At 52.5% G+C, this 25213-nt stretch overlaps 2 protein-coding genes across 7 annotated transcripts in view; one reads left to right on the top strand and one right to left on the bottom strand.

The window, feature by feature from the left end:
- The window catches only part of LOC124234373 (interferon-induced GTP-binding protein Mx1), a 34786-nt gene extending 32561 nt beyond the window's left edge, over window positions 1-2225 (top strand). For both annotated transcript variants that reach the window (XM_046651735.1, XM_046651734.1), the window contains exon 15: window positions 1496-2225. In XM_046651735.1, the coding sequence (XP_046507691.1) occupies window positions 1496-1726 (231 nt within the window). In that variant the 3' untranslated portion in view covers window positions 1727-2225. The remainder of the gene's footprint in view (window positions 1-1495) is intronic.
- A 5696-nt stretch (window positions 2226-7921) lies between these two features.
- LOC124234348 (transmembrane protease serine 2-like) overlaps window positions 7922-25213 on the bottom strand; it is a 32457-nt gene continuing 15165 nt past the window's right edge. For 4 of the 5 annotated variants that reach the window (XM_046651681.1, XM_046651683.1, XM_046651684.1 and 1 more), the window contains 8 exons: window positions 20724-20850; window positions 19547-19657; window positions 16987-17030; window positions 15840-16005; window positions 14340-14515; window positions 13096-13191; window positions 10731-10873; window positions 8667-10228 (listed from right to left, as the gene is read on the bottom strand). In XM_046651681.1, the coding sequence (XP_046507637.1) occupies window positions 10052-10228; window positions 10731-10873; window positions 13096-13191; window positions 14340-14515; window positions 15840-16005; window positions 16987-17030; window positions 19547-19657; window positions 20724-20850 (1040 nt within the window). In that variant the 3' untranslated portion in view covers window positions 8667-10051. The other variant, XM_046651682.1, reaches the window with a different exon arrangement.

The following is a 25213-nucleotide window of genomic DNA, read 5'->3' as shown; positions in this document are numbered from 1 at the left end:
CAGCCTCAGTTCCCCTTTGCCGTGTAAGGCGACACATTTGCAGATTCCCTGAGGAGGATGTGCACATCTTTGGAGCTATTGCTCTCCCGAGCACCCTCATCATTAGATGAGATGCATTTCCCAGCGTCAGTGATTTGCACAATGTCCCCATGGGCACTGGGGAAAGGGCCCAGAGGAGCTGATTTTCACCACTCAGAAATTTCTTCTCAGTGACCAAAGAGATGATTTCCTGCAAACTTGGCTCATCTGTGTGAGTCCTTTTGGGACCCACCTCCTCATCTCCCCAAACCCAACACTTGCTTACCATGAGGATCCCCCTCAGGAAAGGATTTCCCTCTGCATCTGACACTCGCTGCTCCTCCCCACGTTTCCTCTGCCCCCTCCTCCACGTGGCTTGGCCTGACCACCACTGCTTTTGTTACACGTGGGTCAGAGGCTGTGCATTACCTGTCTCCCACTTCCGCCAAAACCCTCGAAGTTTTGGATGATCTCCAGGAGAATGAGAAAATGACTTGCCGCCATGTTCATACCGGAAGTCTCAAGAGATATTTTGGGTACCTGGCGTCCCTCTAGATCTTAGCCATTCCTTTCAGCTTGTGTCCGTTCTCCAGCATCGAACCTCAATGCCTGTGGCCCCCGACATCCCTCTTGAATGCTTTCCATCTGCTTGCTCCTTCTCTCCTTTCCTCCATTTGCGTTTGGTGACAGACCGTGTCCCTTACTCATGCTCGTCCTGGAACACATAGCATATGGGCCATCTCCATCTCACAGACGCTCTCAGTTAACATCCACTGGGTGCTTGCTCCAGGCCCGGCATCTTTCCAAACTTTTATCTTTTAGTTCTTTGAATCTTCTTAACCATTACATGAGGCCAGGTGCTAATGTTTTATAGAGAAAGACACTGAAGCACAGAGGGGTCTCGGAACTTGCTAAGGTCCCAGTGTGTGTCGGCTTCCTGCGAGATCAACCTGTCTTTGGAACGAGAAACTTTTCTCTAATCGATGGGAGTGGGGAGGGAGAAGGAAGGGTTGAAACTAACTGTCCACATGCACAGAACTCCGAGGGCTCCGTTCTCTGGCTTTTGATAGCCTAGCCTCTTTTCTGCTAAATAATTTTCTTGTTGATAAAAAAAAAAAAGTCATAAAATCTCTTCAGCAGAGTTGTAAATAATTTGAAGACGTAGTTTTTTTTATTCAGTCTGTCCATTTGTCTGTTTAGAGCACATTTTACCCTCTTCCGTCAGAAGTAACCATTTCATCATTGGGGAAAGCTAGTGGGAAGGCAGAGTCGGGGTTGGCCCTGACTCCTAGCCGGGGTGCTCTCTGCACCCAGCATGGTTCCTCGCTGCCTCTAGCACAGAGGATGCTGATGGGTTTGAGACGCAGGCGGGGACCTTGCTCTCCCCGGGTCCAGGTCCCTCCTGGTGCTCACATGGTGAGGGCAGAGTCTCTTTGCAATGTCCGCTCAACCCTCTGTGCACTGTTCCTTCTTCCAGGAGGCCGGCAACCGCCTCTCGACCCACATCCCCTTGATCATCCAGTTCTTCGTCCTCCAGACATTCGGCCAGCAGCTGCAGAAGTCGATGCTGCAGCTCCTGCAGGACAAGGACACCTACGACTGGCTCCTGAAGGAGCGCAACGACACCTGCGACAAGAGGAAGTTCCTGAAGGAGCGGCTTGCTCGGCTGGCCCAGGCTCGGCGCCGGTTAGCCAAGTTCCCGGGTTAAATCGGGCTCTCTGTCTCAGCCTCGTGTCTCCATGCACATCTCCACGGAGCGGAGGCCCAGCTTCTCTCCCCAACAGCCACACCATCATTAGTTACCCATTCACAGATACCCGAGCGGTTAGGGGTCAGGCTTGGTGGTCACTGTCTGTGCTTGTCCTTTAGTGGATAAGGATGTGCTAAGAAGCTGTGATGAGCGATTTGGTTTCAAGCATTGAGACTAGAGCCCCGCCTTCATGTAGCATATGCTTTAGACTGAATGAGCAGTGCCATTTTCTGGTTAGGAGAAATGGTTTTCTACCCCCAGGATTGGTCCTCGTCTCCAGACTCTCTCCATCTCTTTATCAGAGACCGATGTGCATGCAGCATCATGGAACGGTTATTTTCGGGTTTTTTGTGTTGTCCTTTCGCATACCCAGTGCTTTAGGGGTGTGAGTGCTGCTTGTGTGAATGCTTGTAGATGCCATGTTTCATCTATTTGTAATAAACTTTTTTCTACTAGACATTTCTCTGACGCTTCTTCTTTGGGGAGAAGCCTGGAAATGACAGCACGTAGGAAGCAGGTGGAGCAGATGATCAGGCCCTGATGCTGCCCTCGGTGGCTGGGACGGGCAGGAACAAATGAGCTGAGCCGAAGAACATGGTCTGGTTATTTACAAGGGAAGGGTAGGGAAATGGGGAATAAAGTTACAAAAGTGAAACAGAATGGGAAGCGAACGGCATGACGTCTCTCTAACACGCACTGATCAAGTGTCTGACTTGTCACGTCGCTGGGTGGCTGGCGTGGAGTGAAGAAGATAGAAGTCCGAATCAAGAGAGGCCGCCCAGCGGGATTTTGAGGAGATGCTCTGGCGAGGGCGGGGGTCTGAGAAGCAGAGAAGGTGGCGTATTAACCAGGAACCGCCCCAGAGCAGCACGGCCGGGTCCCGACTGTTCTCCTTGGGGTGAGGACCTTCTCAGACACCCCCTCCACGGCCAGCTTAGGGGCAGGAAACCGAACCACGGGCTGTGGCCGGGCGGGGTGTGAAGGGACCTGCCACCAGGTCCTTTAAAGTGGGAGTTGAAGCATCACGATGCCCGAGCCCAGAGGAGAGGAGGCCAGGGGACAAGAAGAGAGATGCGGCGTGTGGCTGGCCGCGCCAAACGGGAGGCTCCGTAAGTGAACATTCCCCAGCAAGACACACTCTACACAGCCAACATGGGCGCAGGAGCACTTTCCACAGAGATATCCAGAAGTGGAGGGGCTGCCTCGAGAGCTGTGCGCCCCCGGGAAGCAGGGGGCTTCGGGCCAAGCTGGACAGCCGCTCATCAGGGCGGAGGTGGACTAGCCACATGGTCCCCTCCCATCAAGCCCCTCCCCCCAGATCCCTCCTGACACACAGGACTCTTTGATCCTCAGTGTTTTGGGCCAATATGAGAATTTATTCATAAGAGGGAGTGTCAGGGGAACAATGGGCGTTCAACAAGTTCCGATCAACGCCAGCTGTGGGGCAGCGCCTCGAGGCCTCTGCCAGGTGCCAACTGCACACCTGCCGGTCGCCTCGCTCTCTCAGGAGCCAGTTGGCCCATGCTTACAGGAAACGCACGGGCGTCTGTAAGAGCTGGTACAAGCAAGCAGTGCACGCGTCCCTAATCCAGCACAAGGCATGCGTCCCTTTAATTGTAGCCAGCTCTTGCTTCTGTGCCTGGGAGCCATCGGAGGCAGGCCCCCGTCCCGGAGCCGGCGCCCTCTCGTGGCTGGCCTGAGGAACTTCTCCAGTACCAGCGTCCCTGCCATGAACCGGAAGATTCTGCAGGGACCAGAGACAGTCAGAGGTGTCAGAGTTGCCAAGTGTTCTTTGCTGTTGTCACAGTTTTCCTGGAGATTCCTAGAGAGGGTGGAGGAAGAAAGCTGATAGGATGTGCTCCCGGGAATGGCGATTTACCCTGGGAGTAAATCTGCTGGGGACCTACGAGGTGCGATCACTTACCTTTTGGCCAGCAAGAGCAGGTGTCTAGGGACATCCCAGGCCTGTCCAGGAGAAGTGTGCTCTCCCTCGTCCCAGGTGTCCAGGACTCCAGGAAAGACAGCCCTGGAGACCAGTTTTTGTGATTCCTTCACTCAGAGGGTGGCCAGGCTCAGGCAAAAGGTTGACCACCCCCCCTGCCCTGTCTCCCCACCACCACCTTAGCCCCGCTCCCCACCCATGAGGGGCAGCACCAGGATCAGAACCTGCATCTATAGATTCTGCTGCCTGATCTACAGCACAGCTCGAAGGTCCATCTATCTGTGCAGAACGAGCTAGAATAGCAATGATGTCCACTTAGGGACTCTCCTTCCAGGCAAGTCTGGGGCTCGGCTGACCCCATGGGATGGGGCTCCGTTTGGAACAGAGTGAGGAGAGGGGCCGCATAGAATGAACTGATTAAAATAGAAAGACTTGGTTTTCTAGAACACAGAGTCTGGCATGCAGCAGGTGCTTAATAAATGCTGTGGGAGACACCGGGCACCTGTTCGAATGACTTTCTGGATGTGTGACTATCCTCTAAGATCCCGTGAAGCACCTGCACCTGTTACTGTCCTTCTCAAACAAAAGCAAAGACTAGTGAGACCAGCCAGCCAGAAAAGTGCCCCAAACGCCAGCTTTTGTTTGGGAAGGCAGGGATCCCATGCAGATCCTCCACCAGGGGGCACGAAAAGCAGCAAAAGAGACAAGCGTTCGATTTCTCAGGTCCCTCTTTTATTTTCCTCCAAAGGAAGAGCGATTCAAGTAGTGGGGTAGGTTTTCAGTCAGATATAAGATTAGTCACAGCAAAGGGAGGGCTCAAACACTGATGCTCTGGGGGCTAATTCATTTAAAATGAGGCAGCCATTACATTAGTGAATTTTTTTAAGTGTTACTTTCGAGGTGGCACAGCTGCCAGCCCCGTGGCCGAGTGGTTAAGTTCGTGTGCTCTGCTTCGGCGGCCCAGGGTTTTCCAGTTCAGATCCTGGGTGTGGACCTACACACCACTTATCAAGCCATGCTGTGGTGGCACCCTACATAGAAGAACTAGAATGACCTACAACTAACATGCACTGGGGCTTTGGGGAGAAAAAAAAAAGGAAGATTAGGGGCCGGCCCCATGGCTGAGTGGTTAAGTTCGCGAGCTCTGCTTTGGCACCCCTGGGTTTCACCCGTTCAGATCCTGGGCGCGGATATGGCATCGCTCATCAGGCCATGCTGAGGTGGCATCCCACATGCCACAACTAGAAGGACCCACAACTGAAAACACACAACTATGTACCGAGGGGATTTGGGGAGAAAAAGCAGAAAGGAAAAAAAAAAAAAAAAAGAAGATTGGCAACAGTTGTCAGCTCAGGCGCCAATCTTTAAAAAAAAAAAAGTGGAAGATTGACAACAGATGTTAGCTCAGGGCCAATCTCCCTCAGCAAAAAAAAAAAAAAAGCGTGCGTGTGCACACACATACTCTTCCAACACCTTCTGAACACTGATATCCAAAAAAAAAAAAGTCACATAAATTCCAGCACTTTTCTTAAAACATTGGGTGCCCTGGGAGAATGTGCTCTGGCGTGCACCATATCGTCTCCCTATGTCACCCTCCCTTGGTGTCCAAAGCAGCACAGGGCTGTGGCCAGGCGATTCGATTCCAACCAGGGGTGTGGGGGCTCTTTATAAGTCAGGTTCCGGGTGAAGCCTTGGTTGGAATGGACAAAGGCTCTGAAACGGGAGCAGGATGAGGAAAGCCACAGCAGAACAGAGAAAGAGGCAGGAACAGCCCCCGGGACCTGAGTTGAAGGCAGGATTGTCCGCTAACCACTCAGCAAGAGGCTTTCAAGGTGGCCACGCGTGTCAATGCCGGGAACTCTCCCGCTGACCCAGCTGCAAGAGGCAATGAAAGGATCAGCACAGATGACGAGCTTTTAGTAAGGCTCGTGTTTTCGCTTTACTGCAATTACCGTTTTGTTTATACATACGTATTCACACTGAAGTCTTTTATAAAGGTTTAAATACAAAAATAGCAATATTTCCCTAGTCTCCGCATTCTGGCTACATCTTTTAAGTGAAATCAACCTCATCCAAAAGTAAAAGTATTCACCAGGTGACTCCAAAATGAAAAATATGACTGAAAAGATTGTCAACCACCCTGCCCACGTGGACGTGTTAGGCAGACAGTCAATCGTCATTATTCGCGGATCCCTCATTTGTGAATTCGCCCCCTAAAATTTATTTGTAACCCCCAAATCAATACTAGCAACACTTCTGGGGATATCTACAGAGCAGCAAAAGATTTGTGTCTCCCTACACTTAACGTTCCCAGCTGAGGGGAGCAAGGCGACGCCCGGCCCGCCTGTTTCATCTCGCAGGCTGCAAACAGGGGGTCCTTTTCAGGGTCTATTTAGTGCCCTGTTTTCGGTATTTTTGTACTTTTTGCTGGTGATCCCCATGTTTAAAATGGCCACGAGTACAGTGGGGAAGTTCGGCCCAGTGTCCCAAGCACAAGAAGGCTGGGAAGTGCCTTACAGAGAATATACATACATACTTAGAATATACATCCCTAAGGTGTCTTTAAACCGAAACGCACCCAAAACCAGGTGACCTATTAATCAGCTGACACAGACCAGGGCTCAGGGGGACCTGATCCTGTTTGTCCCCAGGAATGATTAACTATTCATTTATTCAGTGTCCACGACTTTATAGAACGTAATTACCACAAATAACATGAATCAACTGTACTTATGGATATTGTCTAACAAAAATGTGTACTTCCTTTACTTTTTTTTATTTCAACTTTTTCCATAACTTTCACATGTCTTGACACAATGAAGACAACCACAGTCATCTTCTCCAGCCACCTGACACGTACGTAGAACCTCTCGGATTGGGGGAGTGTAAAGAATGAGAATGGATTTCCGTTCTCAGGGGAAAAAACCCACCCGATCTTTCCTCCCACCGCCGGTCACAACCGCAGGGCACTGGGGTACATGCCAGTTGAGGGAGATGCTCTGCCACCAGGAGCCACACGGACTCCAGGAAGACGGCTTCAGGGGACGAGATGCTGGACTCATTTTTGCACAGGCAGGATCTGAGGTCACTGGGCAGAGAGGTCTGGAAGAGAGTTGGGTCACAGGGTCTGGATCCGGGAGAAGCCGCAGGTGATGCCCATTCAGGTGCCATCCACAGGTCATCTTTGACAGGAGAGGCTGTGGCAGCAGATGGGACCGACCAGACGGTGGCATCCTCCCAGCCCCCATGCCTCACCTGCGGCCTCTGACCAGCGCCCTTAGCCCCGCCTCAGCCCCACGGCAGCTGGCCCAGCATCACCACCCTGCAAGGAAATGCAGACTGGCTCTGCTCCCCACGCAGCTCTCCAAAGGCTCAATAAATATTTGGAAAAAAAATGCATAATTTATTTGTACAATATTTCACAATTGAATTTTACAGTTTATAAAAGATACAAAACAGAAGACGAACAGTGGTCACATAAATAAAAAGAAGCACGAAAGAAGGAACACATTCTCGCTGTGATAATGCTTTTTAAAATCCGGCTTGGGGAGCAGCCACCTGGCAGTGCCATGCGGAACGGAATGCCCCTGGGGACACCGCTGCCACTGAGGCAGGTGGAGTGGGAGCATCCTATGAAGGGGCTGGACCGCCTTCCATTTCAAGGTGAGGTCCCAGCAGGAGAATCATTCATTCCATTCTTGCAAACCCGTGTGCTGGAGAGGAGGGGGCCCTCGGGGAAAGCAGATCATGCAGCAGAAGCATTTACGCTTCACTCTTGGCAGTTTGAGCGCGGCCCTTCCCTCCCGGGGAAACCTAAGGGGCTGGAAGGGGCCACAGGGAGTCCAAAACAGGCCTTCTCTCCTCTGTCGCAAGCACAGGCGCTGTTCTTCAGCACCTCCATTACAGTACCTTCACTTAGGAGCCAGTCACTTTGTAAAGGCAGCGCTAGTCGGCCACCGCTCACACTTGGCAAGGACAGCAAGAGTGTCAAAGAGGCAAATGCAGGAACGCCTTGGGCATCGCAGCCGAGATCCCAGGAGCACTGAGGTAGTAACTTGTAGAAACATTACAGGAAATGACGCGTCGTCAATCCCGCATCCCTGATTTCCCCAGGCGATCTCAATTCCCAAGTGATTCAGAGGCCCCCAGAGGGTCAGCATGGACCCCACCTAGGTGGCCCCCTGGGAGGACCACAGGGGTGTGCGCAATCTCAAAGGAGGCAGGAAGAGGGACAGGGAGGAGGGTGGAGATTAAGGTTGGTCTCCCTGGGCGAGCCCCCTCAACACGTAGTGGCCACCTGTCCCGGCCGTGTGCAGGGGTGAGCGTGTCTGCAGCGGCTCCCATGCTCCCAGGGCTCCATGGACACTCTCACCCCGCAAGAAGAAAAGGAGGTTTGAGACGTCCTGACAACTGACTATCAAGTCATGGCCCGTAAAGGGCTGGTCCCTTTATTTCCAGCCACCATCCGGGGCTGCTAAGAAGGCAGTAAAAGGGATCAGTGAAAACCCTGGAGGGGAGGCAGGCCCTGGGGCTGCCGGGGGACCCCTGCAGGTCCCACCTGGCTTCTCCCATTCCATCTCAAGCCGTCCAGCAGCCGAGAAGTCACCACCCTATGAGCATCTAAAGGTGGCCCCCGGAATGGGCTCACAAGGAAGATCCCCTGGGGCAGACTCCATCCCTCTGCTCAGCATCGGCCCTGGAGGCCACACCAGCCAGGCCATCACTCCGTCTGGACAAGGGGTCAGGGAGCGTGGGCCCGGGGAGGAGCCCCTGTGGCCTGCACAGAACTGTGGAGAGTGCCAAGGACAGAGAAGTTCATTATTTAATAAAAATGAGAGGATCTTTGAATCATTGCTAAAAATACATTATGCACAGGGAATTAAAAACCAGCCCCTTCATTTTCTTGTGGAATGGCGTCGAGGACAAAGGCCACACGGGTTAGCTGTTCGCCTGTTCAAAAAGGAAAAAAAAATGACATTATTTTCTCAAGACAAAGGCAGACAATTATTTTTCTCTCCTAGATTGGCATGAGGCCCTTACACCCAAATCAGCAAGCCCAGCAGGACAGAGGAATGTGTTTTCCTACGGCATGAAGGGCCTGGAGTGGGGCTGACAATGGAGGGGAAGGGGCTCAGGGCGACAGAATAGCGTGGGCGAAGGCCTAGAGAGAACAGGGAGAACGGGGCGTGTGGGATCCAGCCATTTAGCGCAGCTTTGTGCGGGAAAATCAAGCTTGTGTTAGCCACTGAAACACATTGTGTTTAATTGGTCCTTGCTTTCTACTCCACCATCTCTCCTGCACCCGGTCCTTTCGCTCCACGCTCCGGCCATGCTGGGCCACTGGCTCATCACACTGTGCCCGTCTGCTCTCTCATGTCCTGGAGAGACAGTCCACCCCTTGGCCTATCTCGCCTCCCTCGAGGTGTCTGGAGCATCTTCCCCTCCCGGGCACGCCCAACCCCACAGGCTTTCCTCCACCATGCAGGCCCCCACAGCGCAGCTGGGGTCGTCTATTTCCAGTGCCCGGCCCTTGGCCAGGTGCAGACTGGCCTGCCCCTGTGGTCACTTGAAGGTAATAGTTGCCGTGGTTCCATCTGGGGGTGACACGGGCCAGCCTCGTTGGGCGATGCCCTGTGGTTCTGACCCTCCCTCTACAGACTGGGTGCCTCTGCAGACTTGAAAGAAGACAGAAGAGAACTTTGTCTTTCATCAGGAGCCCAGTCCCAGAAGGGGCAGAAATCTGTGAAAGCTGCCAGCCCTGATGCCCCTGAGGGGCAGAGAGCTGGTCCTCACCACGGTCCGGGCAGCACCCAAGGAAAGGGCTCTGCTAAGCAGTACCGGTCAGGTTGGGAGTCCGGGAGGGCAGGGCCGCAGGGCACCCTTGGACCGTTCCCATCGTCCCAGGCTTTCCTTGGACCAGAGAAGCACGGCTGCTCCTCCGCCCCAGGGCACACTCAATGGCCCAGAAAAGGAGGGGGCACCGTCACGACTCAACTGGCTGACCTGCGTCGCTCTGCTCTCAGCCCACACTCATCGATGAGGTCTTGGTGGGTGAACAGAGCCAGCTGAGCCAGAATTAAGTGTGGTCAGCAGGGCACAAGGAAGCCCACACAGTTAGCCCTGGACCCCAGATCTTTTCATCCAAGCACCACGGGGCAGCGGGCAAGTGATGCTGGTCAGCAGTGATGGGTGGGCCTTGGAGGGACGGGGAAGAGGATGCTGACGCAAACCCACGGCCACGGGAGGCAGAGTTTGCATCCCGCCGAGGGGGGGTCAGCAGTCAGCTCAGGACCACACCCCGCAGATATCTGGGCTTTGACGCCGCAAGTTGAAGAACTCAGTCAGAAGGAGGACGGGAGAGTTACCCTCATCTCTTGGTAGATCCAGTCTGTGAATACTGTCACATTCCCGTACACTCCCGGTCTGTTAATCTGGGCACATCCGGATCCCCAGCTCGTGTCCCCAATCAGCCACCAGATGCTACTCTTCAGAGTGACCAGAGGACCTCCACTGTCACCCTGGGGAACACAGCAAGTTACAGAGCAGAAGTTCAAGCAACCAGTGCACCCTATGGACCCTGACCAGAGGGTGGGGGTCGGGGTGGGGGCTTGGGGGGAGGTTAGGAGCCGGTGTGTGGATTTCAAGTCTCCTCCAACGAGGTAATAGAAACATGATCCCCAAAAGAGACTACGCTGGTGACACATTTTAGTCTATATCAGCTGAGAGTTACCAAATAAGTTTTTGTCCGTATTTTAAAATGTCAAAATACTTATTTCTGTTCCACCGACACTTTGATAAAATAGAAGCCTTCCAGAGGAAGCAGCGATGTGCAGGCAGCGCGGGTTAGCACCAGATGCTTTCACACCGTCAGTAGCCATCACTTCCCGCAGCTGTCCCAGAGCTGGCCCGGCGTCCCAGGGACATGGAACCCTGTCCCTCGTTGGGGGAGGGGGAGGGCTCTCCTCATGGACTCAGAGAAACTAGTCAAGGCCCAAGGGTTGAATAAAAACTTGCCATTACCTGGCAGGAATCGACGTTCCCCTCCAGATACCCGGCACAGATCATGGCGGGCGTGATGAGATTGTTGTAGATGAACTTGTTGTTGCATTGCTCGGGCTCGATCAGGGGGACCATGGCGGCGTTCAGCAGGTCTGAGGTTTTCCCTAAGACAGAGGACACCGGCCAGCTGTCAGTGCCGCGGCAGCTCTCACGGGAAGAGGGGACTCCCTCCCGGAGATGTGCCACCGAGAGGCACTAGACAGGGGGCCACGTGCCCCACGCCCTCCTCCCAGGCAGCTCTAGAGCTCAGTGTCAAGGAAAAGACTCCCTGCCTCTGGAGCCATGGAACCCCGTCTGCTCCAGAATCATCCGCTCTCACCACCCGACCATTGGTTCCGTAGGATCGACTTTCCTCGTTCTCGCTCCCTCTTCACTGGATGGTTCCCCAAGCATCCAAGGGGCTCCGGTGTCTCCTGCCTTATACAGACCGACCTTTCTCGATCCCACACCATCCTCCACATACTGTCTCACTTCTCAGCAACCCTGCGCATTAAAACGCCTCTAACAAATTACCCGCACCTGCTGTCTCTACTGCCTCCCTCCCATCCTGCATCCTCCACCTGGACACCTTCTAGGCACCACAGGTTTAACCTCCTAACACAGAGCCTGTCATCGGGCCCTCCTCCATGCCGGTCCTCCCCACCCCGTATTCCCTGGCTCAGATCACAAAGCCAGAAGCCCTCCTTCCTTCATTCTCACTCTCCCCCCAGCTGGCATTCACTCCATCGGCAGATCTGGCTGCTCCATCCAAAATGTGCCTGCTCTCTCCACCTGCACGCCCGCCACCCTGGGCCGCCACCTTGTCTTGAAGGACCACGGCAATGTGCCCTCTCTGTCGTGTTCGGAATACTCTCGCCCCCGCCCTCTCCGTGTCCCCCACGCAGCCATCAGATCATGTCACTCTCCTGTTTAAAAACTTCTGACAGCTCCTTTTCTCACACGAAACAGAAGCCAGTATTCTCACTACAGACTACGAGGCCGCTGGCTCACCATCCTCCAGTCACACTGGCCCTTTATTCCTTAAACAGACTTGTCATTCAGATCTCAGCTCAAACGTCACCTCCTCCAAGAAGCCTTCCCTGACAACACTGGCTCTCATAACGCCCCGCTGTTTGAAAGCACCTAGTTCAGTCATTCGTTTCTTGTTTGCCTGACCCCTCCATGCCCTCAGCCATCGGCAGGGCAAGGAGAATTCCTGAGGGCAGAACTCTGTCCTATTCTGTTCGTGGCTGCAATCTCAGCTCGGGGCAGATGCTCCACAAATATTCGCTGATTTTCCCTTTTGCCTTGGCTGCCGGGAAGCCCTGCTCACAACCATAAGCTTCAACCACAGTAACCTACTTTCGACCAGATGCCAGGATCCCCAGCACCACCAGCGCTCTCTGCCCAGATCATGCGGTCCTTGGACTTTTCACCTTGTTTTACAGGATCTGTGTGTGTGCCCCAAGCACTTTTTGGGAGACGGATGTAAACGGTATATAAAATGCATCTTTGTACCACTCAGCACTTCCACATTTCATACAAGTGGAACAGCCAGCATCCCTTCCTTTGAAAAATATTCTCTAGGATGAAAGCAAATCAGAAGTGAAGGAAGCTGTGGGGGCGTGCGCCCGGGGAATCTAATTCCTCGCCCATAGCTGTGGCGTCAGGGCCAATGGGTAAGAGCTCAGACAGCCTGCAGATGGCCATCTGGGGGCACACAAGGCGATCTTCCTGAGTCCATCACCCCTCAGCCATCAAGGGGCAGGTGGACTTCTAGGGTGGCCCATTAGCAACGACAGGATGCAGAGCAATATCATACCTCTCACATCTATAAGGCCTGTGTGGTTCAAAAAGCAGTTGCCACATGTTGTTCTATTTCATTTTTTTTTTTTTTGAGGAAGATTAGCCCTGAGCTAGGGTCTACTGCCAATCCTTCTCTTTTTACTGAGGAAGACTGGCCCTGAGCTAACATCCGTGCCCATCTTCCTCTACTTTATATGTGGGACGCCTACCACAGCATGGCTTGCCAAGCGGCGCCATGTCCGCACCCAGGATCCAAACTGGCTAACCCCGGGCCACCAAAGCGTAATGTGTGCACTTAACCACTGCGCCACCGGGCCGGCCCTGTTCTATTTGATCTTAATACGAACCTTGTGTGTTACGTACGGTAGGTACAATTTTCCCCATTTAACAGATGGGGAAACAGAGGCACAAAGACTGGGCAACTTGCCCACAGTCAGCCAATAATTCAGTGGTAGAACCAGGACTGAAACCCGACCTCCCACTTCTGAATCTAATGCTCTGTCCCGTGGGACCTGCAGACCCCAGTGCCCAGGAGCCCCACCTTTCTCGTAGGTGGCGCCCCACCCGGAGATCCAGCAGGACTGTTTTGGCTCCAGCCTCATGCCCGGGTTCGGCAGACACACTGGTTTCACTCTGTCTGTTTCAAGAAGAGAACACACCGTGAGCTGGTCTGGTCTAACGGAAGGCCTCTGAAGACAGTCTCCCCTGCACCTTCCCCATGTGGCATCGCCGGGCCTGATACCACCACCACCCCCGCCCAAGGAAAGTTCCGGATGCCAACGTGCCCTGGCACTCCCACTGTCTGTCCCTGCCCGGCCCCTCCTCCTAACAGCAAGACATCCCCCTCTGGAAATTATGCTACTTATCACTGGAATTATTGGCTAACTCTGCTTCTGAAAATACATAATTAACATTTTTTTTAAACTCAAATCTTCAAAAAATAGAAATTAAAAATACACAAGGTCTCCAGGTGGCAGAGGGCGGAAAAGACACACATGTGGGCGCTTCCGGCTCGCCCCTCGGAGGCCCGTGTTGGAGACGACCTCCAAGAATTGTTTCTCCCATGTCTATATTGTTTCCCTGACTTCACTGCAAACACCTTGAGGGGGGAGGTGAGATTTTGCTTCTTCTGTCCCCTTGTGGGGCTGGAACATTCCAGACCCTCTGATGGACCAGATCGAGGCTCAAATAAGAGGCTATGGGAAGTCACGTTTATTTTAAATTGTTATTACTTTAAAGAATCTCATTTTCAGAATTTACGTGAAAAAATAAAGTATCTTTACAAATCATAGATCAGTAGTTCTCAAGTGGAGGTGATTTTGCCCCCAGGGGACGTCTAGCAATGTCTGGAGACATCTTGCTTGTCACAGTTGGGAGGTGCTCCTGGTATCTAGCGGGTGGAAGCCAAGGACGCTGTTCAATATGCTACAATACATAGGACAAAACCCCCACAACAAAGAATGACTTGACCCCAAATGTCAGTAGTGCTGTGGGTGAGAAACCTTTTCTCGACTTTCCCAAGTTTTCACCAAATCGTCCCTCTCTACAGTGGAGGAAAAGCACAGCGGTCACTGCTTCCCTCAACACGCCACAGGCACATTTTTGGGTGACGTCCTCTGCCGAGCCCTGTTCTATCAGCCACCCCTCCTGCCCGCACCCTAACCCAACGTGAATTGCTTCCTTCCGTTCATCACGGCACAAGTTTTAATCCCAGTTGACCCCTCCTCCTTAAGATTTAGTCAAAGTCGTTCACACACCCGGAGCCACACGAAGAAAGATAGGTACCGTTAAAAGTCAGAGGGGCCTCAAGCTTCATCAGAGCGATGTCATTGTTCTTGGTCTTGGAATCGTAATTCGGATGAGCAATCACTTTTCCCACTCGGTGTCCATTTCCGTAGAACATTAAAGATTGGCTCAAAATGCCTGCGAAGGCTGTCCAGTACTGGGGGCTGTTAAGCGGCCTGGAAGACAAAGGTGAGCCCCACTCAGCGTCTCTGAGCCACAAACACAAAACACTCATTCCGATCTTCTTCAAAGGAACTAAGACGGAGCCACAGGTCCCGGAGGTGACACGACTCACCAGGAGCCACACGGCAAGACTGGTGAGGACGTGGCTCAGGCTCTTCTCTCTCCCTCTCTCACCGTGGCCTCATCCCCCCCAGCCCTCTGCCCAGCTCATGCTTTGAATCCCGCCCCTCCTATGCTTCTGCGCCAGCCCACAAGCCCTCACAGTTCCAGGAACACGTTTTCTTGGGCCTCAATGCCTCCCTGAGGTTTCAAACCCTTTTCTGGCAGGACTGGGTCTGTCTTACTTACCACTATATGCTGGAGCATTTCCTGGCACACAGTAGGTGCTTAATAAATGTGCAGTGATGAACAGACCAGGTCTAACAGCCATCAAGGCGTCGCCTTATCTGGGTGTTTCCCTTTAAGAGGATCCCCAATCCTCAAGCTGTCAGAGGGGGTGGATGGAGGGAAGGGAGCCCCCTTGGGGAACAAACACCGCTTCCTTCTGCCTTCACAGGCCCCCTCGGGAGGGGCAGGCACACCTGGCCGACAGGTGCAAACACCACCGTCAGACACCTTGAATGCACTGTCGGAAGCCACACAGCCGGGGAAGGGCGGGGCCAGGAGCCGAGCCAGGCCCGGCCGCACTCTAACCCAGAAAAAATAGCTCTGATCAGTGAGGTTTCCTCCAAAGCAGGTATGTGACCCAAACACTCTACGTTTAAGAAAAAAGGAGGGGAGACGGTATCTTCCACAAAAGCCAAGGCTGTAAATAATGGCTTCCCCCATCCCTCCCTCCTCGTCTGTGTGGGCAACCCTGTGGCCGAGGACACTTAGCTAGGGCCACAGAGAACCTTCTGCTAGGACAGGGTGAGGTCCCTGAGCGTGTATGTGTGTGCTATCTCCAAGGACAAGCATCCAGGAGGGACCAGAACTCCCAAGATGGCAGGGGCTCCAAGAGGGGTAGGACTGAGCTGAGAAGACAGCGAGCCAGAAGGAATTCTGCTCACAGCAACCCCCCAGTCCACACTGCATCCCTGTGCCCAGAACCCTGCATGCAGTGGATGCCAAATGCATGCCGGCTGGAGAAGGGTCTTGGCTGCACTTCACCAGTGTTAGCTCACCTGAAGTGGGTGCCATTAGAATCCCTACTTACACCCAAGGCAACCGGAGCTTGAAGAGCTCAAAGACTTGGCTCCACGTCACCTCGGCCACACAGCCCCCTCCAAGCCCAGGAGCCCTCGCCCCCCAGCACCCTCACCCACCCCGTGGACTTACGGCTCCACGCAGTGGGCGGCGGTCACGATCCACTCGGGGGTGATGATGGAGCCTCCGCAGACGTGGACATCCTGGACGTGCAGACTGACCTGCCAGGGCCACTCCCCCAGGGCCGCGTTCGCCCCGCCCACAATCCGGCTCTGTTGTTTCGAGGAGACCCCACACTCTGAAGGCGACAGGCGCAACCGTGAGCAGAAGCAGAGCGGCCCGCCCCGCGCCTGCCCGCAGCATCTGCCCAGGCTGGCTTTTGCCCAGAGGTCCCACCAGGCTGGTGGGCGACTGTAGCTACCTGTTGTTCCTGTCTGTTTGGGGTCTGGTCTCTCTTCGGCTGAGGGGAGGAGAGGATGCTCCTCTGCCCTGCCCACCCCACCCTGCCTCAGGCCCCCAGGAAGCACCACTCCTGCTGGCACGGTGTGATTCCAGATGCCCAGGTGCGGGTCCTGGATAACAAGGCCCCGGGGTGTCCGTGAGTCCTGGAGGGACTGAATGCTCAGGGGCCCTAAGATTCCTGAACGAAGGAAAGGAGGGCTTTCCTCCTGTGTGCTGGTCTCACCCCCCACGAGGTGGGAGGTGTGGGTCAGAAGGCGGGGCGGGCATCACCCTGTCTTGGTGCCTAAAGAAGCTGGAATGGAGCCTGGTTGGGAAGCTACTGCGGGACCCCACCCGGGAGCGTCTGCTAGTTTCCCCTCTTCAAACTGAAAAGCTGAGCTTCAGGACCAAGATCTTTATGGGAACAAGACGGGGCCGTCCGTCCAGAGAAGGGAGCACAGGGACGATGCTTTCCATATTGATAAAAGGTTTGCAAACTGAGCTACCCAAACACAGGGATGGGGACACCCACAGGGCCTCCAGCTCCACCTGAGGGGGGAGCCCAAGAGTGGAGCCCCGTCAGTTTCTTGAGCCTGCCTGTCCTCAATGGGACGGCTGCTTCTTGGACCCAAGGGTGAAGGTGTCTCAAGTACATCAAATTGAGGAAAGGAGCTCCTTGGGCAGGGCTGGGGTACCGAGAGGGCACGAGGCCTTTGGGCACAACCCATCCCACCTCCTTCTCTCTCCACATCCCCCAGAGACACAGGGGGATGCGCTGCTGAAGGTACAGAATGCTTCCTATTTAGAAACACAAAAAGGAGAACCGAGAATCACTTACCTATACAGCGTAAAGAAACCACTTTTTTTGAAGAACAGACATCACTATAAAAAAAGAGGGAAAATTCCGGTCACAAGACATGAAGGAGGCTCAACTCTCAAAATACTTAGAAATGAGTATTTCATTCTAGTGTTCTCATTCCCCTGCCTCCCCAGATGTTGAAGGGTCCATGACTGAAGACTCGAATAAGTAGAGTAAATCTATATGGGGACGGTGGTAAAGAGAAGACACTGAGTCAGAGTACAGGGTTCAAATCCCAGCTGGGTGACCTTCGGCAAGTTACTTAACCTCTCTGTGCTTCAGTTTCCCCATCTGTAGAATGGGCTAATAAAAGCACTACCTCATAGGGTGGTTGTGAGAGTAAGGACACAATAATGTCAGCTACTGTTTTTATTCTTGGCATTTAAAATCATCCTCTAATTTTGTAAGGAAGCCCTTTGTACACTTTCGGTTTCCTGTGACTGCTTTCCATTTATTGCACAGAAAATGATACAATCATTCATTTGCTGCAGAGCAGAAGAAAAGAAAATTTACTCATTTGGGACATAAACATTCGAAATTATGGATGAAAAAGAAAATAACCAATGCGAGCTGTTGTAGAGCAGATTTTCCCCTAATATACTGAGGAGGAGGGAAGCAACCCCTGACATCCTGGCATTCACAGTTGGCCATGCGCTCTGTGGAGCACAAACAATGTCACAGAGCATCCACACTGGGCCAGACCCCTGTTACATGATGGAGCAGGACACCAACAAGCCCACTGCAGGAGTCTGTCCGAACCACACGGTGCCCAACAGCCCCCTCTGCTGGCCAACATGAGGGACCACGGCTTCTTTGCTCGTCACCACTGTAGCCTGGCTTCACCCAGCCCGCCTTCTAGAAAAAAAGCATTAAGACCCCAGTCATGGCTCACCCTCGCTTCCTGACAGCATCCAGTCTGGAGCAACGCCCTGCTTCCCTGAATCTTCCCCCAAATGATGCTACATGAGCCCAAGTCCTATAAGAAGTCCCTTCCGACACCCTCGTACTGAGATGCCCCACGGTTCCAAGGACATGGTGTGTCCTGGTGGTCTTTGGCTGAGGGGCATGGGCAATGCCAAGAGAAGACATGTCCCACTAAGAAAAGATGTTTTCTAAGAAAGTCAGTTCTCTACATGGAGGCGCCAGTGTGCAGTCACCAGCTCCCGGGCACCCAGAGGTCACTCAGAGGAGCCCAAGAGGAGCCGAGAGATTTAGGTATCAAAGGGCAACTTCTGGAAGCAAAAAGGAAAGAAGTCTTCCCGCCCCCTCTACCCCCACCATGTACACAGGACCCCAAGTGCGAGGCAATGGCCTCCAAACCCTGCAGCCACCTTGTGAGTTCCTAAGGCCCTTGCCAGAGACGGCAGCCTCCCCTCCCCGTGTAACCCAGAAAGACGGAGAAATACTCAGCGTTGACCGAGAGCCTGGGCGGCTGTGTTTAGCTTCCCAGCGGGCCAACCACAGCCCGGCTGTTTTGATGGGCACACCTGGCTGTGCACGCCCCTCCTCCTGGGCTCACCCCATCACATTCCTGGGGACAGCCAGGCTCCGTGGCGGCTGGGCAGAAGTCAGCCCCCCAGAGACCTCAGCTGGCGGCCACCAGGAATGCAATCCTGCTTCCGGCCTCCCACTCACAGGAAAGGAGGGGCGGCATGGTGAGCTCATCCTCCCCTAAAAAGCAGCACCTGGCACCTGGCCCACGGCAGCGAGGTGATGGCCGGGCCGGCCACCTGCAGATGAGTGACAGGGACCTGGGAGCTGAGGAAGCCTTTTCGAGAAGGACACTGTGTGTCTTTCACATTAAAGAACATTCAGATGATAATAATGATCCAAGGGAGACTGCAAACATTTTAAACGCATGCAAAGCAAACGAGGAGTGTCAGCCCACCGCTCTCCCCAGCCTCCGAACCAGTTAAGCCCTCAACCCTGGGACCTGTTGTTCTGGTTCATTTCCACACACTGGACACACAGTGACCCGCCCAGGGCTGCAACTTGGCTTCAAAGTACAAGAAATGTCAGCTGAACTGAACTAGCCGGTCGCTGCCAGGCCGCCGGAACGCTGCCCACCCCTCGCACGGCATCATCTGATACTACGTCCTGGGGCAGAGGGACCAAGCATCCTGGCTGCCTGGGACTGAGGGGGCTCCTGGGAAGCAGAATTTCCAGTGCTGAAACTAAGTCCCGGGCAACCAGGATGGTTGGTCACCCCGGTTGGGACCACAAAGCTCTCTTGGATTCCTAGAGACACACTCTGACACACAGTAGGTACATCTCTATGTCTGAAGAGTAAAGAAAAACCCATAAAGTGGATCTCAATGTTGCAGCGTCATCCAGTGCCATCGAGGGCACGGGCAGAGGGCACAACCGAAATGGCAGATAATCCTCAGCTGCTTTCCGAGAATGAACCCCGAGCTGCTCAGAGCAATGAGTCCTGCTCAGCACCCAGGCTCCTCCCACTTGGGATGGTGATTCCCCACTCTGTCTCCTACTCATTCTCATCATAAAACTTTTCAAAGGAAAAAAGAAAATCAGTAAATACCTATGGTACAGTTTTTTATAGAGATCGATATTGTCGGCACTTGTGTTCAGCTTCATAAAGCTTGTGGCCCCGCTGTCATCCTTTATTCCTTGGCTGGAATAAAAACTATTCCTAAAAAGACAGAAAATCTTATTTAAAACAATGGTTAAGCCATAAGCAATCACAAATCGTCTGCCATCTCATAACGCTTCTCATCAATGACGTTCAGGTTAAGAGGGACACCTTAGCATTTTGGAAAACAAAATCCCAAATTCTAATCAAGCGACGCTGTGTTATAATCATTTCTCAATCCGATAACCCGAAAGTGTCAGGTAAAAGTCCTCTGTCAGTGGGGTTTCTAATCTAGTTTGGGTTAGGATAAAGAAACGATGAGGATAGGGATGTGCCAGCACGTAGCATCTAACAAAATTTACAGATGTTAAGATGCCCCAGTTGTAAAATACAGCTAAGATGCCAACTGTCTTATCAAGTGGTAATTCATTTTGAAAACTGGCCTATAGAGAGAGCATTCTAGAAGTGCACAGAAGTCACATGGGGGCACTCCAAGGAAGAGAAGGTGGCGGTAAAGTCACACGGCCTTTCCCCATGAGGCCAGAGGGCTGCCAAGCTCTCCCCAGAGGTGCTCTGGTGAGCCCCGGGGTGGGACTCACTGAAGGGACGGTCCTACCTGCCTCTCGCACTGATGCTGTGGCCGCAGGCAGGAATGAATTCCCTTACATATAAATCTGACGATAAAGTGTCTCCTTCAAAAGCCCTCAGCGCCTCCCGCACGCGGGCAGAGGAGGCTGTGCAGGATCTGATCCCTCTGACCTTCCCCGGTCCTCCCCACTCCCCGCCAGCCCCAGCCCCACCCAGGGAGGGCAGTGGCGTGAAGGCTTCAACCCTGCCTGGAGGCCCCGCAGGAGAAGAGCCACTCAAGGCCCTCAGCCAGCACCCTGGATGCTGGTGATCAAGGCACTGGACAGTCCCGAGTAACCAGGAGTGGATGGAGGCCCAGGAGGAGGCAGGGCTGGGCGGCGGCTGGCCACACACACTAGACACCCGGGAGCGAGCCGGTGGGGGGAATATGGTGGGCACGAGCTGCACCTGCTGGTTTCCTCATCTCCATAGGGAAGGAGAGCTGTCCGAGGTGTTCGCGTGCAGCCCCACCCCCGGGGTCACAGGGCTCCAAACTCACCCATAGCCCATGTCACGGCATGCGGCCCTCCCGTAGCTCTCGCTCCAGTCGTCTTCACACACGGGGTGCCAGGACTTCCTCTGAGACGAGTACACCTGGAGGATGAAGTTCGGTCCATACAGGCGAACTGCAGGAGGGAGAGGTTCCGTGAGTCTCCGGGGTCGTTCCACTTGCTCTGGAACCCCCCTGCCCCGGGACACCAGGGCTCGGGAGGTGGCGGCCCCAGGTTCCCTCTTCCCCACGAGCACCGACCCCACACGAGGGATGCTGCGAATCTATTCTTTCTCCTATAAAAAGTGCTCTTTACCCCAAAGAATTGAAAACAGGTGTTCAGACAAACACCTGTACACAGACGTTCCTTAGCAGCGTTACTCACAATAGCCGAAAGGTGGGAACAACCCAGAAGCCCAGCAACAGACAAATGAACAAGGTATGGTCTATCCACACAACGGGATGTTATTCTGCCGTAAGAGGGGATGAAGTCCTGACACACTATGACACACGTGAGCCTCGAAGACGCCACACTGAGTGAAAGACGCCAGACACGAGGCCCACATCCTGCATAGTCCCATTTCCATGAAACGTCTGGAGTAGGAATCCCACAGAGACAGAAAATAGAACAGTGGTTACTTAGGGCCTGGGGTGAGGGGGTGCGGAAGGAGGGGTGAGGGGGCCATGGCTCAGGATTTCCTTATGATGCGATGCAAATATTCTGAAAGTGACTGTGGTGATGGCTGCACGTATCTGTGAACATACAAAAACCATCGAAGTGTACACTTTAAAAAGATGAATTTTACCGTATGTGAATTTTATCTCAATACAAGTATTTTAGAAAAAATAGATGAATAAGATAAACGATTTTTGGAAAAATGCTCCTGAACCAATCACTTTGTAGGGCCAGCCTAGTGGCATAGTGGTTGAGTTCGTGCACTCTGCTTCGGCAGCCCAGGGTTCGCGGGTTCAGATCCCAGGCATGGACCTAGCACTGCTCATCAAGCCACACTGTGCCGGCGTCCCACATAAAATAGAGGAAGATGGGCACAGATGTTAGCTCAGCGACAGTCTTCCTCAAGCAAAAGGAGGAAGATTGGCAACAGATGTTAGCTCAGGGCCGCTCTTCCTCACACACACACAAAACAACAAAAAATCAATTATTTTGTGACCCTCTCTTGCCCAAAGCCTGGGTCCTGGCAGAGCGCCCAGAGACAGGGCAGGTCCCCTGGTGTAGACTCTGCCACTGAAAGTATCAACATTTTGCCCAAACAACCCCAGCCGTTGTGTTTAAAGAGATAGAACTTTATGAATATAGTTTAAGCCCCCTGCCTAGCCTGTCTGTTTCTCTCTCTCCCTTGAGGTAACCACAGTCCAGAATTCTGAGAACTTCACCCTATGGGAGAACGCATCGAGCGGCGTACTCACAGAGCGGAATCCTATCCAACTGGAGGATTAACCAGAGGGTCATGTGTTAACATGAACCATCTTGAAAACAGCGTTGCATAAAAGAGGGCAAATTGCTAAGTGTTGTGTTCCATGTGACATCACTTCCGTAAAGTCTAAAAGTATGCAAAACCGTGCTCTGTGGTTTTTGGGGGAATACACGTGGCTTAAATTTTAAAATGAGGACCTGGTTATCTCAGACCTCAGTGTCACCTCCCATCTGTGGCCCCTGAGTCACTGGACGGTTTGCCAAACATCTCGGGGCTCGTTCCTCCATGAAATGACCAGCCTTGGTCTGGTTACTTCCTGATGCTTCTGCGATGAGTGACTCCACGTGAGCTGGCCATGTGTTCGGTGCGGGGATAAACAAACTGCGGTCCATCCAAATAATGGGCTATTAGCGCTAGAAAGAAGTGAGCTATCAAGCCAGGCAGAGGCATGCAGGAACCTTAAATGCATGTGACGAAGTGAAAGAAGTCAGTCTGAAAAGGCTACATACTGTATGATTCCATCTCTATGACATTCTGGAAAAAGCAAGATTCTGGAGACAGTAAAAGCCCAGGGCTTGCCAGGGCTGGGGCTGGAGGGCTGAATAGGCAGAGGACAGAGGACTTTTAGGGCAATGAAATTCCTCTCCACGATCTTAGAATGATGGCTACATTATACATTTGTCCAAACCTACCGTCCACATGCAAACATCTTATACATTTTTCCACAACACCAAGCGTGAACCCTAATGTCACTTAAGGACTTTAGTTAATAATAATGTATCAATATCAGCTCATCAATTGTAATGAATGTGCCACACCTAATTTAAGATGATAAAAATAGGGACCACTGGGGGGGGGGGGTGGGAACTCCGTACTGTCTGCTCGATTTTCTGTGCGTCTAAAAAATAAAGCTTATTACATCTTTTAAAGTAACTGTAATCAAAGTATTCCCAAAGATAAAACTGACACTGTGACGTGGTAGAGAGGGAGGGAAACATTTCCTTCTTGATTTGTGGATAATTTTAGGGATTTCTTTTCCTTCCAACTACGTGCAGTCAAGTGCTAATGAGGAAAAGGTGAGGGTGGATGGCCCAGAGAGCTGGAAACGGTCTCACGCAGTTCTTTTTTTGTGTGTGTGTTAGGAAATTTTTTCAGCTTTATTGAGGTATAAGTGACAAGTAAAAATTGTATATATTTAAGGTGGACAACTTGGTGCTTTGAGGTATGTTTACATTGTGAAATGATCACCACAATCAAGCTGATTAACATATCCATCACCTCACATAGTTAGCATTTTCTTTTCTTTCCATTTTTTTGTGTGTGGTGAGAACACTCAAGCTCTGCCCTCTTAGCAAATTTCAAGTGTACAAGACAGTACGTTAACTGCGTCTCCTCAAGCGGCCACAGAAAGCATAACAATGGATGTAGGAAGTGAACTAAGGTTAAGAATGGACATGTACCCTTGGGAAGAAAGCTCTACACACATTCTTGAACGCTTTCCATAGGACAGGCAACGATCACTAGCGTCAGAAGCTATGCATTTCAATGGAAAATAATTTCCACTCGACAAGGTGGACAAATTAAAAGCACATCCCACGTGTGCTCTGATCCGATACAGAATACACACACAATGTCATGTTCATCTGCTTTGTTTCGTGTGAACCACCAGTGTTGAAATTAGATGATATGAAATTGCGGACGGACTAGCAAACCACAAAGTCACAAAGCCTCTGACCCAGCGGTTTTCCTTCTGGAACGTTTCCTACTGATTTGCTCACGTGCTTGGAGCATGTGTGTTACAGCCAACGGTGGGCAGAGCCTGAATGTGCCCCAAGAAGGGGCTGGTTCAACAACGGCACGTCCACACAGAGGGGCACCGAGTGTGAAGCAGAGGGAAAGGGGGAGAAGATGGTGTCCCCACAGGAGATGACTTCCAGGATATGTCATCGAGCCTGTGGAGTCACCCGGATGATGACCATTGGGTAATGGAGGATTAAGAACGCAAACACATATTTGTTTTTTATGCAAAAACTCTCTGGAAGGAGAAGCAAGAAACTCATATTATTTGCCCCTAAAAAAAAAACGTGATTGGCTGGTGAAGAGGCGTGTGTGTGTATGAGTGTGTGTGGTGTGTGTGTGTGTATGAGTGTGCATGGATGTGTATGTGGTATGACAGTGTGTGGGAGGGATGTGTATATGAGAGTCTGTGTGGTGTGTATGAGTGTGCATGTGTGTGAGTGTATATATGAGTGTGTGCATGTGCATGCGTGTGAGTTAGAAAAACAACCCAGTTCTTTCCTCCTCTCCGTCTTTGTTTCTTGTGTGTCTCCGTTACTCTCACACAGAACACTTCACTTCTGACACTTCTGGTCACCAAATGTGTGGGGGTTTTCCTCACACCAAGCAATTCTCCACAACACCAGCTCGGTGTCCTACAATTTAATTCTGACGCTCTTTACCTGGAGCTAGCGTCAGATCCCACAGGTTAAGGGCTCAGCCCCACAGGGCTGCTCCCATCCCACGTCAGACGCCAGTCACACGTCCAGGTTGTCACCTGTGCTTCTGACGGACCAGCTATAGATCAGAGTTCCCACAACTCCCTCCCCAGGTCCACTGAATTCGCATGAGCGATTTGCAGAGCTCGGTAAAACCGTTTACTGTTCACCAGTTTTTAATGAAAGGAGGGGATAGAGGATACAGGTGAGCACCCAGAGGGAAGAGGTGTGTGGGGCGAGGCATGTGGGCAGGGGGCGGAGCTTCCACGTCCTCTCCGGCTGCTCTCCCAGCACCTCCACCTGTTCACTAGCCCAGAAGCTCTCTGAACCCTATCCTACTTGGATTTATGGAGGCCCCATCATGTGGGCAGGATGGATCATTAACTCCATTTTCAGCCCTTCTTTTTCAACATCATGGGGGGCGGGGCCAAAAATTCCAAGCTTCTAATCGTGGCTTGTTCTTTCTGGTGACAAGCCCCCAACCAGGAGCCACCCAGGAGCCCACCCAGAGTCGCCTCATTAGAACAAAAGACGGTCCTGTCACCCAGGAAATTCCATGGGTTTCAGG

The sequence above is a fragment of the Equus quagga genome, unplaced genomic scaffold (genome assembly GCF_021613505.1).
Source record: "Equus quagga isolate Etosha38 unplaced genomic scaffold, UCLA_HA_Equagga_1.0 73442_RagTag, whole genome shotgun sequence".
In the NCBI taxonomy this organism is placed as follows: Eukaryota; Metazoa; Chordata; class Mammalia; order Perissodactyla; family Equidae; genus Equus; species Equus quagga.
This window is presented reverse-complemented; position numbering and strand designations above follow the sequence as displayed.